General features: G+C 47.6%; 1 protein-coding gene across 2 annotated transcripts in view; it reads left to right on the forward strand.

The window, feature by feature from the left end:
* Positions 1-2,279: 2,279 nt before the first annotated feature.
* MYG1 (MYG1 exonuclease) overlaps positions 2,280-16,672 on the forward strand; it is a 225,535-nt gene continuing 211,142 nt past the window's right edge. Inside the window, exons 1-7 of one of the 2 annotated variants that reach the window (XM_083427881.1) lie at positions 2,280-2,456; positions 5,437-5,549; positions 7,812-7,971; positions 9,553-9,702; positions 10,854-10,976; positions 12,974-13,155; positions 15,698-15,960. In XM_083427881.1, the coding sequence (XP_083284007.1) occupies positions 2,295-2,456; positions 5,437-5,549; positions 7,812-7,971; positions 9,553-9,702; positions 10,854-10,976; positions 12,974-13,155; positions 15,698-15,884 (1,077 nt within the window). In that variant the 5' untranslated portion in view covers positions 2,280-2,294 and the 3' untranslated portion in view covers positions 15,885-15,960. Of the gene's footprint in view, positions 2,457-5,436; positions 5,550-7,811; positions 7,972-9,552; positions 9,703-10,853; positions 11,020-12,973; positions 13,156-15,697; positions 15,961-16,672 lie in introns of those variants that run through there. The other variant, XM_083427882.1, reaches the window with a different exon arrangement.

Genomic DNA, 16,672 nt, shown 5'->3' on the forward strand with positions numbered 1-16,672 from the left:
TTGCCAGAATAATAATAATAATAATAATAATAATAATAATAATAATAAAAAATATATTATTTGTACCCCGCCCATCTGTCTGACTTTCCCCAGCCACTCTGGGCGGCTTCCACAAAGACAAAAAATACACTAAGATGTCACACATTAAAAACTTCCCTGAACAGGGCTGCCTTAAGATGTCTTCTGAATGTCAGGTAGTTGTTTATCGCTTTGACATCTGATGGGAGGGTGTTCCACAGGGCGGGCGCCACTACCGAGAAGGCCCTCTGCCTGGTTCCCTGTAGCTTTGCTTCTCGCAGTGAGGGAACTGCCAGAAGGCCCTCGGCACTGGATCTCAGTGTCCAGGCAGAACGATAGGGGCGGAGACGCTCCTTCAGGTATACTGGGCCGAGGCCTTTAAGGGCTTTAAAGGTCAACACCAACACTTTGAATTGTGCTTGGAAATGTACTGGGAGCTAATGTAGGTCTTTAAAGACTGGCGTTATGTGGTCTCAGCAGCCGCCCCCAGTCCCCAGTTTAGCTGCCGCATTCTGGATTAGTTGTAGTTTCTGGGTCGCCTTCAAAGGTAACCCCACGTAGAGCGCACTGCAGTAGTCCAAGCAAGAGATAACTAGAGCATGCACCACTCTGGCGAGACAGTCTGCGGGCAGGGAGGGTCTCAGCCTGCGTACCAGGTGGAGCTGGTAGACCGCTGCCAAAAGTCCCTGTTACACTCTGCATGAGCAGGAAACGCTTTGTTTGGTCTGCAGACTCTTTCGCTCATCTATTGGGGTGAAAACTGCCTTTTTGGGAATGAGGTTTCTCAAACTGGGAAAGAAAATGCGAAAGAAAAAGAATAAAATGCTTGTCCCCAAATTATACATACACATGGCTTCTATTTGTGTTCATGAAGGTGGGTGGGTAGGACAATTATGGCTTTAAAACAACAACTCAACAACCTTCACCCCTCCTTAAGGAGGGTCACAGCAACCCTATGAGGCAGGATAGAGTCATAGCTGTCAACTTTCAGATTTGAAAATAAGGGCTTAGCAGCCTCAAAAATAAGGGATCAGCAGCCTCACCTGTCCCGGGGACAGTCTACGGGATATCTAACAATCCAGGGTAGCAGTGGGAAACGGCGCTAGAATAAGGGAAGGTTGACAGCTATGGATAGACTGAGAGGGAAGGAGTGACTGGCCCACAGTGAGCATGCGCAGCTAAGGGAGCATTTGAGCCCAGGTCCTCTGCAAGACGACAGGCAACCCACCACAGGGGGGCGCGGGCGCATGTAGCTTGGGCTTTAAACATTTGAGAAACGCGCCCCGAGACCATGCCTGGGGGCTCCTCACGTTACTTTTATGAGACACAACGAAGAAGTGTTGCGAGGCTGATGGCTCCAACTACCCGCCCGCTTTTTCGTTGTTTAGTCGTGTCCGACTCTTTGTGACCCCATGGACCAGAGCATGCCAGGCACTCCTGTCTTCCACTGCCTTCCACAGTATGGTCAAACTCATGCTGATAGCTTTGAGAACACTGTCCAACCATCTCGTCCTCTGTCGTCCCCTTCTCTTTGTGCCCTCCATCTTTCCCAACATCAGGGTCTTTGCCAGGGAGTCTTCTCTTCTCATGAGGTGGCCAAAGTATTGGAGCCTCAGCTTCAGGATCTGCCCTTCCAGTGAGCACTCAGGGCTGATTTCCTTAAGAATGGAGAGGTTTGTTTTTACTGCAGTCCATGGGACTCTCCAGCACCATAATTCAAAAGCATCAATTCTTCGGCGATCAGCCTTCTTTATGGTCCATCTCTCCCTTCCATACATCACTACTGGGAAAACCATAGCTTTTACTATACGGACCTTTGTTGGCAAGGTGATGTCTCTGCTTTTTAAGATGCTGTCTAGGTTTGTCATTGCTTTTCTCCGAGAAGCAGGCGTCTTTTAATTTCATGACTGCTTTCACCATCTGCCTTGACCATGGAGCCCAAGAAAGTAAAATCTCTCACTGCCTTCATTTCTTCCCCTTCTATTTGCCCGCTTTTTCACTCCTCTATAACCCCCCTCCCTTCATCTCCGGCAGTATTTCCCAAACTTATAGTCGTTATTTCTGGACTACAATTCCCATCATCCCTGACCGCCGGTCTTGCTAGCTAGGGATGATGGGAGTTGTAGTCCGAAAAAACAGCCGGAGACCCGAGTTTGGGAAATAGGAGGCAAGGACATTGCTGTGCGCTTGGAGTCTCAGGAATACGGTAGAGGTGGGCGGGGCGAGAGCGGGGGAGGCAGGAAGCAAATCGCCTTCCCGGCCGGCGTCCCGTCGCTATGCGCATGCGCCGCGTGTTCGCTGGGCTTCCCCGCCTGACTCGCAGCCTCATGCCCGGCCCGAAGCGCCCCCGACCGGCCCGCATCGGCACCCACGGCGGCACCTTCCACTGCGACGAGGCGCTGGCGTGTTTCCTCCTGCGGCTGCTGCCCTCTTACCAGGTACGCAGCTGGGGGCTTCTTAGGCACGGGCCGCTTACTCCGAAGTAACGCCCCTCCCCTCCCCGCACGTGTGTTGCGACCTCCTGAATCCGGTTCCGATTCGGAAGCCTTTTCGGCTGGCCTCATTTTCCTCCCACGCCCCAGATTCAGTTCACACGTGACGTTCCACCCCCGTGTTGGGCTCTTGCAGGGCCTGATCTTGGGTCCACCAGCAACTGCGTGGATGCGGCAGCCTGCGCGCCACGCAACTCCCCCGGGCAGTTCACTTGTGCAAATATTAGAATTGCTAAGCTAATTGCACCATCCGTGCAATTAGAATGAGTGTGCATTTATTTATAAATTGGGGGTCTGGGGGGGTGTCTCGTCCTGGTTGGGACAGCAGCGTGGAGATACGATCTTTAGCTGTTCCGGTATAAATGCACGTGGGCTTAAATCTCTGCTTGCGCGTGTGTAAAACCTGCAAGTAAATAGCAGGGAATGTAGCTTGTTTGGTTCGCGGTATTTTATACAGTGGTACCTCGGGTTACATACGCTTCAGGTTACATACGCTTCAGGTTACAGACTCCACTAACCCAGAAATATTGCTTCAGGTTAAGAACTTTGCTTCAGGATGAGAACAGAAATCGGGCTCCGGCGGCGTGGCGGGAGCAGGAGGCCCCATTAGCTAAGGTGGTGTTTCAGGTTAAGAACGGACCTCCAGAACGAATTAAGTACTTAACCCGAGGTACCACTGTATCCTTCCCTTTGGTCAAGACAGCAAAATCAAGCACAAGTTACTAAATTGTAGTTCTTACAACTCCTAGCTGGTGTCAGTGGCTGTTCTGGGTGTAAAGAGAATTCCACCATCACCATCGCAACACTTTCCCCAGATTGGATCCAGGAGCAGAATAGATGGCACTGCCCAGGCCAGGAGGGCAAAGCAGTTTTGCCCTTTACATCCACATGTCTATTTATACCTGACAACTGAAGATCACACTCTGTGCAGCTGTTGAAGTTCACCAAAGCTACACCACAATAAAATCTGTTTGTCTTTAAGGTTCCACAAGACCCTGTACAGTGGTACCTCGGTTTAAGAACAGTCCTGTTTACGAACGATTCGGTTTACAAACTCCGCAAAACCAGAAGTAGTGTCCCGGTTTCCGAACTTTACCTCAGTCTAAGAACGGAAGCTGAACGGTGGCGGGAGGCCTCATTAGGGAAAGTGTACCTCGGTTTAAGAACGGTTTCAATTTAAGAACGGACTTTGCGAGTACCTGGAACTAGCAAAACTGACGGATATAATAAGGAGAAAATCCAAAACTATGGTTATGAAGCAATGGGAGTTCTTAAATGATTATTTACAAAACCAGGGCTCGACTACAAAAATCTGGTTGTGTTTAGAATAATCTTGTGCGTAATATAAAAAAACACAAAGTGAGACATTAAGGAAATCCAAAGGGAAAATATGAAGAACAGAGGTTCTGACGAACGGATTATTAAAAACGCGTGAGGTAAACGGTTGAAGTTTTTTTGTTTTTGTTTTTAAAAAACACACTTTATTTAAGGTAGATAAGGACGTTATGAAATTATACAATTGAATATAAATATAGATGGGAAACGGCTATGTATTGTGAGTACTTATCTACTTTAAAAAACTTTCACCTATGATCTTTTTCTTTTACTTCTTTATTTTTTCTTTGTTCTTTTTTTCTTTTTTCTGATATCTTTCATTTCACTGCTTTATTGTGAATAGCATTTTATAGAGGTATTAAAGGTAAAGGGACCCCTGACCATTAGGTCCATTTATAGAGGTATAAATAACTGTAAATATGAAAAGAGACAAAATATTCTTTAATTTTTTTTCCTTGGGTAGATGTTTTTTCTTTTGTATTTTCTTTTGTTGTGAATATGTATGTTTTCTATTTTGTACTTAATAAAAAATATATATATATAAAAAACCGGACTTCCGGAACAGATTAAGTTCGTAAACCGAGGTACCACTGTAGTTTTTGTTGCAATTAATTTGTTGCAAACCACACCAAGTCCTAATAGCATAAAGGCAGGAAGCAGGAGCATTGTGTGACTGGAATGGTGCTGGTTTACTCCATACAGAAAGGCAATTTGAGGATTTCCATCTTATTAGGACTTGGTGTATTTTGCACTTAATGAGAATTCTGCACCAGCAAACCTATATAGATTATGCAAATTTTCAAGTAGTTTTGCAGTTTCCATAATTTATACAGTATCTCCTATCAAGCTTTTGAGGGGGCAGGGGACAGAAGTTGGGGGGAGCCTTCTCCTTGCTTTCTGAGATGTCACCAGGTGTTGCCGAGATACTTTAAATACTGTCTTCAGTGTCGTGAGAGCTAGAAACTGTTCACTGTTTGCTTTTAAAAGCCACCATCATGCAGAAACAAAGGGACGCGGGTGGCGCTGTGGGTTAAACCACAGAGCCTAGGACTTGCTGATCAGAAGGTCGGTGGTTTGAATCCCCACGACGGGGTGAGCTCCCGTTGCTCGGTCCCTGATCCTGCCAACCTAGCAGTTCAAAAGCACGTCAAAGTGCAAGTAGATAAATAGGTACCGCTCCGGCGGGAAGGTAAACGGCGTTTCTGTGCGCTGCTCTGGTTCACCAGAAGCAGCTTAGTCATGCTGGCCACATGACCCAGAAGCTGTATGCCGGCTCCCTCGGCCCATAAAGCGAGATGAGCACCGCAACCCCAGATTTGTCCGTGACTGGACCTAATGGTCAGGGGTCCCTTTACCTTTACATGCAGAAACACACACCTCATGAAGATCAACTCAAGGGCTTGCGTATAGGAGCAAATGGTCCCAGTCCCAGCTGTTCATCCTGCTTACCTGGTGTATCTTTTTCACCTGAAGGCACCAAGGAATGGTGAAGGGATAGAGATCAGAAACTGCAAAGTGGACAGCCTGGAATAGGACTGGGGCACGTTTTGTTTCACGGCTTTTGTTTGTTGTCGCCCTGCTGTGCTCTCAGGATGCAGAGATCATCCGGACACGGGATGCTCAGCTGCTGTCAGAGTGCGATGTGGTTGTGGACGTTGGAGGCGAGTATGACCCTCAAAAGCATCGCTACGACCATCACCAGAGGTACTGTTGAATTCCTGCAGCCTTTTCTCCCAGTGCTGGCAGCTAGTGGAATAGCAAGGTTACCACAAATGATGTTTTTATTAAATCTTCCAAATTATTACATAACTCCAAATATATACAGTGGTACCTCTGGTTGTGAACGGGATCCGTTCCAGAACCTCGTTCGCAACCTGAGCAGAATGCAACCCGCATGTGCGGTTCGCGATTTGCCACTTCTGCACATGCGCGTGACATCATTTTGAGCATCTGCGCAAGCACGAGCAACGAAACCTGGAAGTAACCTGTTCTGTTACTTCCGGGTCGCCGCAGGACACAACCTGGAAAGATTTAACCTGAAGCAAACATAACGAGGTATGACTGTATCTCATTTTTTTGTCACACATTTTCTTCTTGACTTCCTATTCCTCCTTCCCTGGTGGTGGTGGTGTTGTAGTTATTAATTATTATTATTATTATTATTCCCCCTTAAGAGCTGCATTAAAACACATCTATACAGTCAAACCTCGGTTGCCGAATGTAATCTGTTCTGGAAGACTGTTCGACTTCCGAAGTGTTTGACAACCAAAAACTGAAAGTGGAAGCCTCAATACAATACAACAGGGAAACTCAAAACGGAAGCCGCATAGCACATTCGGCTTCTGAAAATCGTTCGAAAACCAAAGCAGTTACTTCCAGGTTTTCGGCGTTCAGAAGCCAAAACGGAGGTGTTCAGGAACCGAGGTTGACTGTATTTATTTTCTAAGCCCCCCAAATCCATTCTCCACATTCTTCCATTGCTCATATCTCAAATCCTGCACATGATTTCATAGAATAATGATAGTTTGATCGGTAATCCACCAATGGCTTCCATTCTTTTATGAAGATATCATTTTGTCCTCTTATTTTAGCAGTCAGTCTCACCATTTCCACATAGCCCATCGGTTTTATAAACAATTCTTCCATTGTGGGGAGTCTCTTTGTCTTTCCATTTCTATGTGTACAGTATAAAGTTCTAGCTGCAGTTGTTACATACATAAAAAGGTTAGTCAGGGGTGTTGTTGTTGTTTTTTGAATCTCCACCCCTATTATCCCCAACCAAAAGGCTTTAGGTTTTTGGGGAATGGTCAATTTCAACATCTTTTTCAATTCATTGTATATCATTTCCTAGAAACCCTTTGGACCTTTCAAATCTAGTCCTATCCTATCTAGTGCTGCCCACCACCCTCTCATCTGCTGTGCAGTCCATGCAGAACCGAAAGGATGAAAGACAACAAGCCCAGGAGCAAAGAGACAGGAAGACATCAGGATAGACATCATGTCCTACATCAGGACAGAGAGCCTGTGGCCCTCCAGATATTGGGCTCCATCAGCTCCAGCCAGCACCACCAGTGGTCAGTGATGATGGGAGTTGTAGTCCAAGAACATCTGGAGGGCCACAACGTGCTCACTTCGGCAGCACATATACTAAAATTGGAACGATACAGAGAAGATTAGCATTAGGGCCACAACCTCCCCATCTTTGCTGTAAGAGGTTCAGCCCTAACTAAGGAGAGTTCTGTAGTGGAGAAAACCTTGGTAACTTGAAAAAGTTGTGCAAACTGACATGCCTATTTAGGTGCCCCTAATTCCCTTTCACATTCCACATTTCCTTAAACAACTTGTTCCAGATATATAATGCACTTTCCTCCTTACAATATTCCAGTTGCACTGCTGTTTCCAAGAGTTGCCCATTAATAGGTGAAAGTAAAGGGATCCCTAACTATTAGGTCCAGTCGTGGCCGATTCTGGGGTTGCAACTCTCATCTCGCTTTATTGGCCGAGGGAGCCGGCGTACAGCTTCTGGGTCATGTGACCAGCATGACTAAGCCGCTTCTGGTGAACCAGAGCAGCGCACGGAAATGCTGTTTACCTTCCCGCCGGAGCGGTACCTATTTATCTACTTGCACTTTGACGTGCTTTCGAACTGCTAGGTTGGCAGGAGCAGGGACCCAGCAACGGGAGCTCACCCCGTCACGGGGATTCAAACCGCCGACCTTCTGATCGGCAAGTCCTAGGCTCTGTGGTTTAACCCACAGCGCCACCAGCGTCCCATTAATAACACACTCTAATTGCAGTAGTTTGTATATGAAAGGGAGGGTCTCCTAGTTTTGGGTCTGGGGCCCTGGGAAATTTCCATCTCCTTGTGGTTGGTATTATTTGCTGGGAAAGGGGAGTGTTCCAGGCTTTCCTCCCTCCTTTGGGTTCTTCTTTATTGACTCCCCTGATCCCACCTTGTTCCCACAGGTCATTTGGGGAGACCATGCACAGCCTGAAGCCTGATAAACCTTGGCAGACGAAACTGAGCAGCGCAGGGCTGGTTTACACCCATTTTGGCTCTGAGATTTTGTCAAACCAGCTGGGCCTCAAGGAGGAGGATCCTGTCGTGCGTGTGCTCTATGACAAGGTACTTGTGTGTGTGTGCATATCTGTGAGATCCCTTCCCAACAGCAAAAGCCTCTGGAACAATGGGGGAAATGAATGAACTCAACCCCTTGCCTCTTTCTTGCAGGGATGGGGAACCTGTGGCCCACTGGGTATTAGGGAAGTTTTTAATGTTTAATGCTGTATTGTGTTTTTAATGTTTGATTGGGAGCCGGCCAGAGTGGCTGGGGAAACCCAGCCAGATGGGTGGGGTATAAATAATAAAGTATTACTATTAATTATCAACAACCTCAGATATGCAGATGACACAACCTTGATGGCAGAAAGTGAGGAGGAATTAAAGAACCTTTTATTGAGGGTGAAAGAGGAGAGCGCAAAATATGGTCCGAAGCTCAACATCAAAAAACCGAAGATCATGGCCACTGGTCCCATCACCTCCTGGCAAATAGAAGGGGAAGAAATGGAGGCAGTGAGAGATTTTACTTTCTTGGGCTCCATTATCACTGCAGATGGTGACAGCAGTCACGAAATTAAAAGACACCTGCTTCTCGGGAGAAAAGCAATGACAAACCTAGACAGCATCTTAAAAAGCAGAGACATCACCTTACCAACAAAGGTCCGTATAGTTAAAGCTATGGTTTTCCCAGTAGTGATGTATGGAAGTGAGAGCTGGACCATAAAGAAGGCTGATTGCCGAAGAATTGATGCTTTTGAATTATGGTGCTGGAGGAGACTCTTGAGAGTCCCATGGACTGCAAGAAGAACAAAGCTATCCATTCTGAAGGAAATCAGCCCTGAGTGCTCTCTGGAAGGACAGATCCTGAAGCTGAGGCTCCAATACTTTGGCCACCTCATGAGAAGAGAAGACTCCCTGGAAAAGACCCTGATGTTGGGAAAGGTGGAGGGCACAAGGAGAAGGGCACGGCAGAGGACGAGATGGTTGGACAGTGTTCTCGAAGCTACCAGCAGGAGTTTGACCAAACTGCGGGAGGCAGTGGAAGACAGAAGTGCCTGGCGTGCTCTGGTCCAGGGGGTCACAGAGAGTCGGACACTACTAAATGACTAAACAACAACAAATTAATTGTTGTTGTTGTTGGGTGTATTTTTAAACAATGAAAGAGCAAGAACCATCTGCCTCGGGTCCCCTTTGTTCCTGCATGAGTCACTGTTTTGAACATGCAATCTAACTGGAGGCTGTGTGCTCTAGAGCGCCGTCAAATGGAGCCAATACTAAACGTCATCACAGCAGGACGCTGTTATTAAATGGGTGTAGAGCTAGACTTGGGTATTGCTATCTGATTGTGGCCACAATGATTGGGGTGGTGAGATCTGGAGTCCCAACAACATCAGGAGGACCACAGGTTAGCCACCTTGGCTGTGGTGGTACTGATCCAGCACTGCTGCAGTATGCATATATCTGGAGGGCTTCCCCCTGATGCCCTCTCTGCTGCATGTGACCTTGGGAAGTATCTGCCATGCCCCTAAAGTATGCAGGCATAAGGGCTGAATCTTACCTGGCTTCCAACCTCTCTGTGATCCACAAAACCTACTTTTCCAGGGCAGGTCACTAAACTGAACTTTCTTGTTCTCTCCCTCCCTCTAGTTGTACGAGAACTTTGTGGAAGAGATTGACGCCATAGACAACGGCATCTCCCAGTGGGATGGGGAACCTCGCTATGCCATGACCACCAATGTGAGCTCCAGGGTTGCCTACCTGAACCCGCGCTGGAATGACAAGGATCAAGACACCGAGGTAGGGATCTGAATTGTATTTGTATTTTCCAGCTCTCTGTGTCCCCGTTAGGAAAATGAATGCTTTCAGTCATTTTGCACTCTGCACATGCTCAGAAACACTGGGCCCATAACCTGTCAGTGTTTGTAAAAAAAACAACGGGTTCTGACCTCCCTTTGTCGCCTCAGCCTGGTCCTCGGACCCTTGTCGGCATAAAAGAGTCCACGAGAAATGTATCCTTGCAGAGTACTTTCTGCTTTTATTCTTAAAAGTCTTTCTGCAAAAGCGACTGACCAACTGTAACATACATCAACACTACCAGCTTTCACTAACCAACCAACCAGCCCAACAACAAACTAACATTTCTCACTCTATATATACAACCCGGTGCTGGCCGCTGACTCATGCTGACCCAGCTTTTTAAGCATTAAAGAAACAGTGGCCATTTTAGCCGTGACAGGAGTAAATAGACCTCCAAGTAAATTCAGGCAGAAAATAATAAGACACATTTGTTAACTTGTTCCTTTCACTAAACGAGGAGCTGGTTCTGAGTGATGGCGCTGCATCCTTAAGAACCACAGAGTGCGACCTCGGCGGTTAATTCTGGAGATCAATGGAAGAACAGTTTAGACTGGCACCGGTGCCTCTTCTAATCTGCATGAAGCAGTTGTGAGCAGAGGGCCTCAAGGTGTTGTGCGAGTGCGTACCCCAGATTGGTCAAGCTTTGCAAGGTCTCAAAGCGACCGGCAATTTGTACTGGGACGTCCGTTCCAACTTCCCAAGGGCTTTTTCCACCCCTTGCTGCCAACTCGGGTTCAAGTACTCAGGGGCCTGGCACCGCAGCTCAGCGCCCTAATCTCTTTCCCTGCTCCTTGTGGCGTCTGTGGCCTGGTGTCTGCCTTTGCCTGACCATCACTGGCTAGGACGTCTCTCTCCTGCCCGCTGGAGGAAATCTCAGCTGATAAAGAGCAAAGAGGCAGCAGCAAGATTAAAAACCCGAGTCGTTGGCTTATCTCGAACGGTGTTGAGAGAGGTTGTCCAGGGCCGCCACTTTGCACTCTCCAGACAGGCCAGTAGCTCAGGCATGTGTGGGGCGGGCTGCATGACCCGAGGAAGCGATTCCACGTGGCTTCGGAGTAGATAATTTGTCGACCCTATGCTTTGTTTCCCAGCCTGGTTTCCAGAAGGCCATGGAGCTGGTAGGCAACGAATTCTTGGACCGCCTCGATTACTACTACCGTGCCTGGATTCCTGCGCGCACCCTTGTGGAGAAGGCCATCCAGCAGCGCTTTGAGGTACCGCTGCCAAAAGGAGGGCTAAAGTACAGTGGTACCTCAGGTTACATACACTTCAGGTTACAAACGCTTCAGGTTACAGACTCCGCTAACCCAGAAATAGTACCTCGGGTTAAGAAATTTCCTTCAGGATGAGAACAGAAATTGTGCTCTGGCAGCAGCTGGAGGCCCCATTAGCTAAAGTGGTGCTTCAGGTTAAGAACAGTTCCAGGTTAAGAACGGAGCTCCGGAACGATTAAGTACTTAACCTGAGGTACCGCTGTATTTGGAAAGTGAGCAAACAATTTTTCAGCTAAATATAAAGGCCTTTAATGTAGGTCTAGATTTGCTTGCATATGTGCAAGGCGGAAGGATATACAGTGGTACTTCGGGTTACAGACACTTCAGATTACAGACGCTTCAGGTTACAGACTCCGCTAACCCAGAAATAGTACCTCGGGTTAAGAACTTTACCTCAGGATGAGAACAGAAATCGCGTTGCAGCGGGAGGCCCCATTAGCTAAAGTGGTGCTTCAGGTTAAGAACAGTTTCAGGTTAAGTACGGACCTCCGGAACGAATTAAATACTTAACCCGAGGTACCACTGTACTCTGAACACACCTCTGAATGTTCTTCCAGCTTCTGTTCTCATCTCTGCTTTCCCGTGAGATGAAATCTCTCCTGAGGTGGCTCCCCAAGGAGGAGAAGGGTGTACACTGCAATTTCAATTTCATGGTGTGTGCACATCTTGCTGTGTGTTTGCATGAAGGGGAAGGGCCATAGCTAAGTGGCTGAGCATCGGTTTTGCGTGCAGAAGGTCTCAGGGTTTAATTCCTGACAGCTGCTGGTGGGATCCAGGAAAGTCCCCCCCCATCTGGAAATCCTGGAGGGCTTCTGTGAGTCAGTGTAGACAATACTGGCCTAGATGGATCAGTGGCCTGTGTTCCTAGCAGGTGGGAGGACATGGGTGGAAATGACTAGTACACAGTAGTAATAATAATAATAATAATAATAATAATAATAATAATAATAATAATAATAATAATAATAATATATTTATACCCCGCCCATCTGGCTGGGTTTCCCCAGCCACTCTGGGCGGCTTCCAACAGAACACTAAAATACAATAACCTATTAAACAATAAAAACTTCCCTAAACAGGGCTGCCTTCAGATGTCTTCTAAAAGTCTGGTAGTTGTTGTTCTCTTTGACATCTGGTGGGAGGGCGTTCCACAGGGCGGGTGACACTACCGAGAAGGCCCTCTGCCTGGTTCCCTGTAACTTGGCTTCTCACAGCGAGGGAGCCACCAGAAGGCCCTCGGCGCTGGACCTCAGTGTCCGGGTAGAACGATGGGGGTGGAGACACTCCTCCAGATATACTGGACCGAGGCCATTTAGGGCTTTAAAGGTCAGCACCAACACTTTGAATTGTGCTCGGAAACGTACTGGGAGCCAGTGTAGGTCTTTCAAGACCGGTGTTATATGATCTCGGTGGTCACTGCCAGTCACCAGTCTAGCTGCTGCATTCTGGATTAGTTGTTGTTTCTGGGTCGCCTTCAAAGGTAAACCCACATAGAGCGCATTGCAGTAGTCCAAGTGAGAGATAACCAGAGCATGCACCACTCTGGCAAGACAGTTCACAGGCAGGTAGGGTCTCAGCCTGCGTGCCAGATGGAGCTGGTTGACAGCTGCCCTGGACACAGAATTGACCTGTGCCTCCATGGACAGCTGTGCCTCTTGCTTTCCACCCTGGCGGAAGCTCACTTTACACCCTCTCCAGTTGTGGAGCTGTAAGCAGAGAGAGCACATAATACTGAGGACTCGAAACTTTAAAAGAAATATAGAAAGAGGAGAGGTTAAGACCTCCAGCGGCCTGATGGTGCCCCTAGGTTTTGCACAAGAGTCTGGAACAATCTTACCTGGCGGACATCTCTCACCTTCTTGCACATAGTCCTCCTATGTGTTGTTAAGTTGGCGCATTTGTTGACTATGAATGACATGCATCTCCTTCCTTGGCAGGTTGACCCTAGCGGTGAGATTCTGGTGTTGGCCCAGGGTGGCTGCCCATGGAAGGAGCACCTTTTCAACCTAGAGCAAGAGCTGGGCGTCAAGAAGCCTCTCAAATTTGTCCTGTACACGGATCTGGGAGGCCAGTGGCGGGTCCAGTGTGTTCCTGCTGGGCTGCACACCTTCCAGAACAGGTGAGCAAGGGCTCCGAAATGCCCCCTCCCCACTTGTGTGCTGTATTGTGGGATGGGGAGAGCATTTTGAAATCCCATAGCTCTGGGTAGCCCCCAAATTCAGGACACCATCTCTCACCCTTGCACCCTAGACTTACATTTTATGGGGTACCTTTACCTTTACCTTTACTAATTCTATCCCTTGAAAGGGTGATCAATGAGGCAGCCTCCAGATGTTTTGAACTACAGTTCCCATAATCCTCGGCCAGCATGGCCAATGCTCAAGTATGATGGAAATGTAGTTCACGCTGGCTACCCCTGCTATCAATCTGTTGCAGCCAGATCAGGAGAGAATTCTGTGGCACCTTAGAGATTTATCAAATTCATTGTGGCAGGAATTTATGGAGGAGAGTCCACTCCCTCGGGCTAATGAATACGACATAAGGCTGGAACCAATTTCTTCAAGTAGTGAAGTGATCACCTAAATGGGCGTCTGAGGAAGTGAGCTACAGCCCTTGTAAGCGGGCACTGCAATGAGTTGTCATCTTTTCAAAAACTGGTGTTTTTGCTGTAGCAAACGTAATGCAGCTACGCGCCTGATAGGCTTCCTGTCTGTTTTCAGTCTTTATGAAGTATCTTGGGAGAGGGCTCTGGCAGCGCATGCATCTTGCATTGAACTACCAAGTTCAATCCCAGTCATATTCAGGTAAAACTGGGAAAGATTCCCCCCAGAAAGCCTTTCATTGTCAGTGAAGACAATTTAAAAAAAATCAAAGCAGATCCCTTTTCCTCTTCCTTTCCCCCACAAATTTATTGGTTTTTCAAATTGAAATTTATCTGATACACAGTGGTACCTCGGGTTACAGACGCTTCAGGTTACAGACGCTTCAGGTTACAGACTCCGCTAACCCAGAAATAGTGCTTCAGGTTAAGAACTTCGCTTCAGGATGAGAACAGAAATTGTGCAGCGGCAGCACGATTAGCCCCATTAGCTAAAGTGGTGCTTCAGGTTAAGAACAGACCTCCAGAATGAATCAAGTACTTAACCCGAGGTACCACTGTATATCAAACATAAAGAATAAAAACAAGATTCCAAGGAATCTCCTGGACTTCCGTCCTCCCCTTTGTGGGTCCTAATTTAATCATTTCCTCCCGCATCTTCCGATCGTTTTAGCCATTTCAGCATAGTCCATCGACTTCATCTGCCATTGCCCTCTTCCTCCTGTTGTTGGATACCATCCCTCCCATTTTCTTCGGATGCCCTTCCTAGAGCTAGTGTCACGTAGTGGTCAGAGTGTTGGTCTATGACCTGGGAGACCAGGATTCAAAATCTTCCTCGGCCACGAAACCCGCTGGGTGACCTTGAGCCAGTTGCAGCCTCTCAGCCTGACCTACCTCACAGGGGTGTTGTGGGGGATAAAATAGGGAGAAGAACTTTGTACGTCACCTGGAGCTCCTCTGAGGAAAGGTTGGTTATAAACATGATAAATAACATTAGATTCAAAGCTTTTGGGTTGAATTAATTTTATAATGAATGATTTTAGAGTGTTGTTTGTTCTGTACTTTTGTACTGTTTTTTTGTTGTTGGCCGCCCTGAGCCTGTTTTCGGCTGGGGAGGGCGGGATATAAATAAAAAATATTATTATTATTCCTGGGGTCCTTTGGCTGGGTCGGGACGATATGGGATTGGGGGCACAATTAGTGCCAGCACCGTCCGTTAAGAGTTTGGGTGTAATCTTCAACACCTCCCTTTCCATAGAGGCGCAGATTGCAGCTATAACAAAGGCGGCACTTTCTCATCTCTAACTGCTAAGCAGTTGGCTCCTTACCTCTCTCGCCCTGACCTTGCCACTGTGATCCACGTGACGGTCACCTCCAGACTGGATTATTGTAACTCGCTCTATGTGGGGCTGCCCTTGAGACTGACCCAGAAACTCCAGGGGGTGCAGAATGCCATGGCGAGACTCCTTACGGGGTCCTCGCTGTGGGATCACATTCACCCAGTGCTATACCAGCTGCACTGGCTCCCGGTGGAGTACAGGATCAGGTTTAAAGTGCTGGTTTTAACCTTTAAAGCCCTATACCGCCTCGGACCTACAGGACCGCCTCTCCTGGTATGCCCCACAGAGGACCTTACGGTCTTCAAACAAAAACATCTTGGAGGTCCCAGGCCACAGGGAGGTTAGGCTGGCCTCAACTAGAGCCAGGGCTTTTTCGGCTGTGGCCCTGATGTGGTGGAACGCTCTGTCACAAGAGACCAGGGCCCTGCGGGACCTGACATCTTTCCGCAGGGCCTGCAAGACAGAGCTGTTCCGCCAGGCCTTTGGCCAGGGCACAGCCTGACCCCCTCCTTTGGTAATCCTCACAGAACTCTAGCCCAATGGTTGCCATTACTTTGATTTGAATTGATTTTAGAATGAATTGATTTTAGAATGCTGTATTACTTTTACTGTTGTTAGCCGTTCTGAGCCCGGCTTCGGCTGGGGAGGGCGGGATATAAATTAAATTTTATTATTATTATTCTTTCAGTCACTCTTGGCTCTCTCGCTCTCCCTCCCCTCAGGTTGTCGCTTCTGGCCGAATGGTGTGGTTTACGCGACGAGGAGCTCTCTCAGGCCAGCGGGATCCCCGGCTGCGTCTTTGTGCACTCCAGCGGCTTCATCGGGGGGAACCACACCAAAGAGGGGGCGCTAGAAATGGCGCGGAAGACATTGGCGCGGCAGGTCGAATCCGGCGCATGCAGCTCATGAGGCATAAAGCCCCACACAGTTGGACTCAGGGGGGACGGGCTTGCCATAAACTTTGATTTTTTTAATTAAAAAAAACAGCTTTTTTGTATCTTTTGTGAGGGAAATTGTTGGTAGAAGCAAAGGGGTTGGGGAAAACCCAGCCAGATGGGCAGGATATAAATAATAACATTATTATTATTATTATTATTATTATTATTACTACTACTACAGTGGTACCTCGGCTTACATACGCTTCAGGTTACAGACTCCGCTAATCCAGAAATAGTACCTCGGGTTAAGAACTTTGCTTCAGGATGAGAACAGAAATCGTGCGGCAGCGGCAGCAGGAGGCCCCATTAGCTAAAGTGGTGCTTCGGAACTATTTATTTATTTATTTATTTATTTATTTATTTATTTATTTATTTGGGTCACCAACTGGGGGTGGGGCTAGTAGCGCATTTGGAATTTTGGGGAAGCGTTATTATTGGGTGCCAGTCGCAAGACGACTGCAGTACGTGTGATGGGGTATGACCCAAGACAAAATGGCGGTCACTTCTTAAAGAGAAGGAAATGAGCAGGATTACAAAAGGGTGTAGGCAGCCCCCTTCCCCAACTGCTTCGTAAGTGGGGGGGAGGGAGGCATCTACATAAGCCGCTGCCCCCACATTCATTTGTAGAATTTTTTTGCACCTCTCCACAGTTCAGAACGGATAGGAGGGTGAGCGTTCAATCTTGCCATCCAATGAAATATTTGTGGGCACGTTCAATGAAGGAGAGGCTGAGGCAGGGCAAACGGGAACTGAGCAGGA

Source organism: Podarcis tiliguerta (assembly GCF_965153285.1).
Source record: "Podarcis tiliguerta genome assembly, chromosome: 2".
In the NCBI taxonomy this organism is placed as follows: domain Eukaryota; kingdom Metazoa; phylum Chordata; class Lepidosauria; order Squamata; family Lacertidae; genus Podarcis; species Podarcis tiliguerta.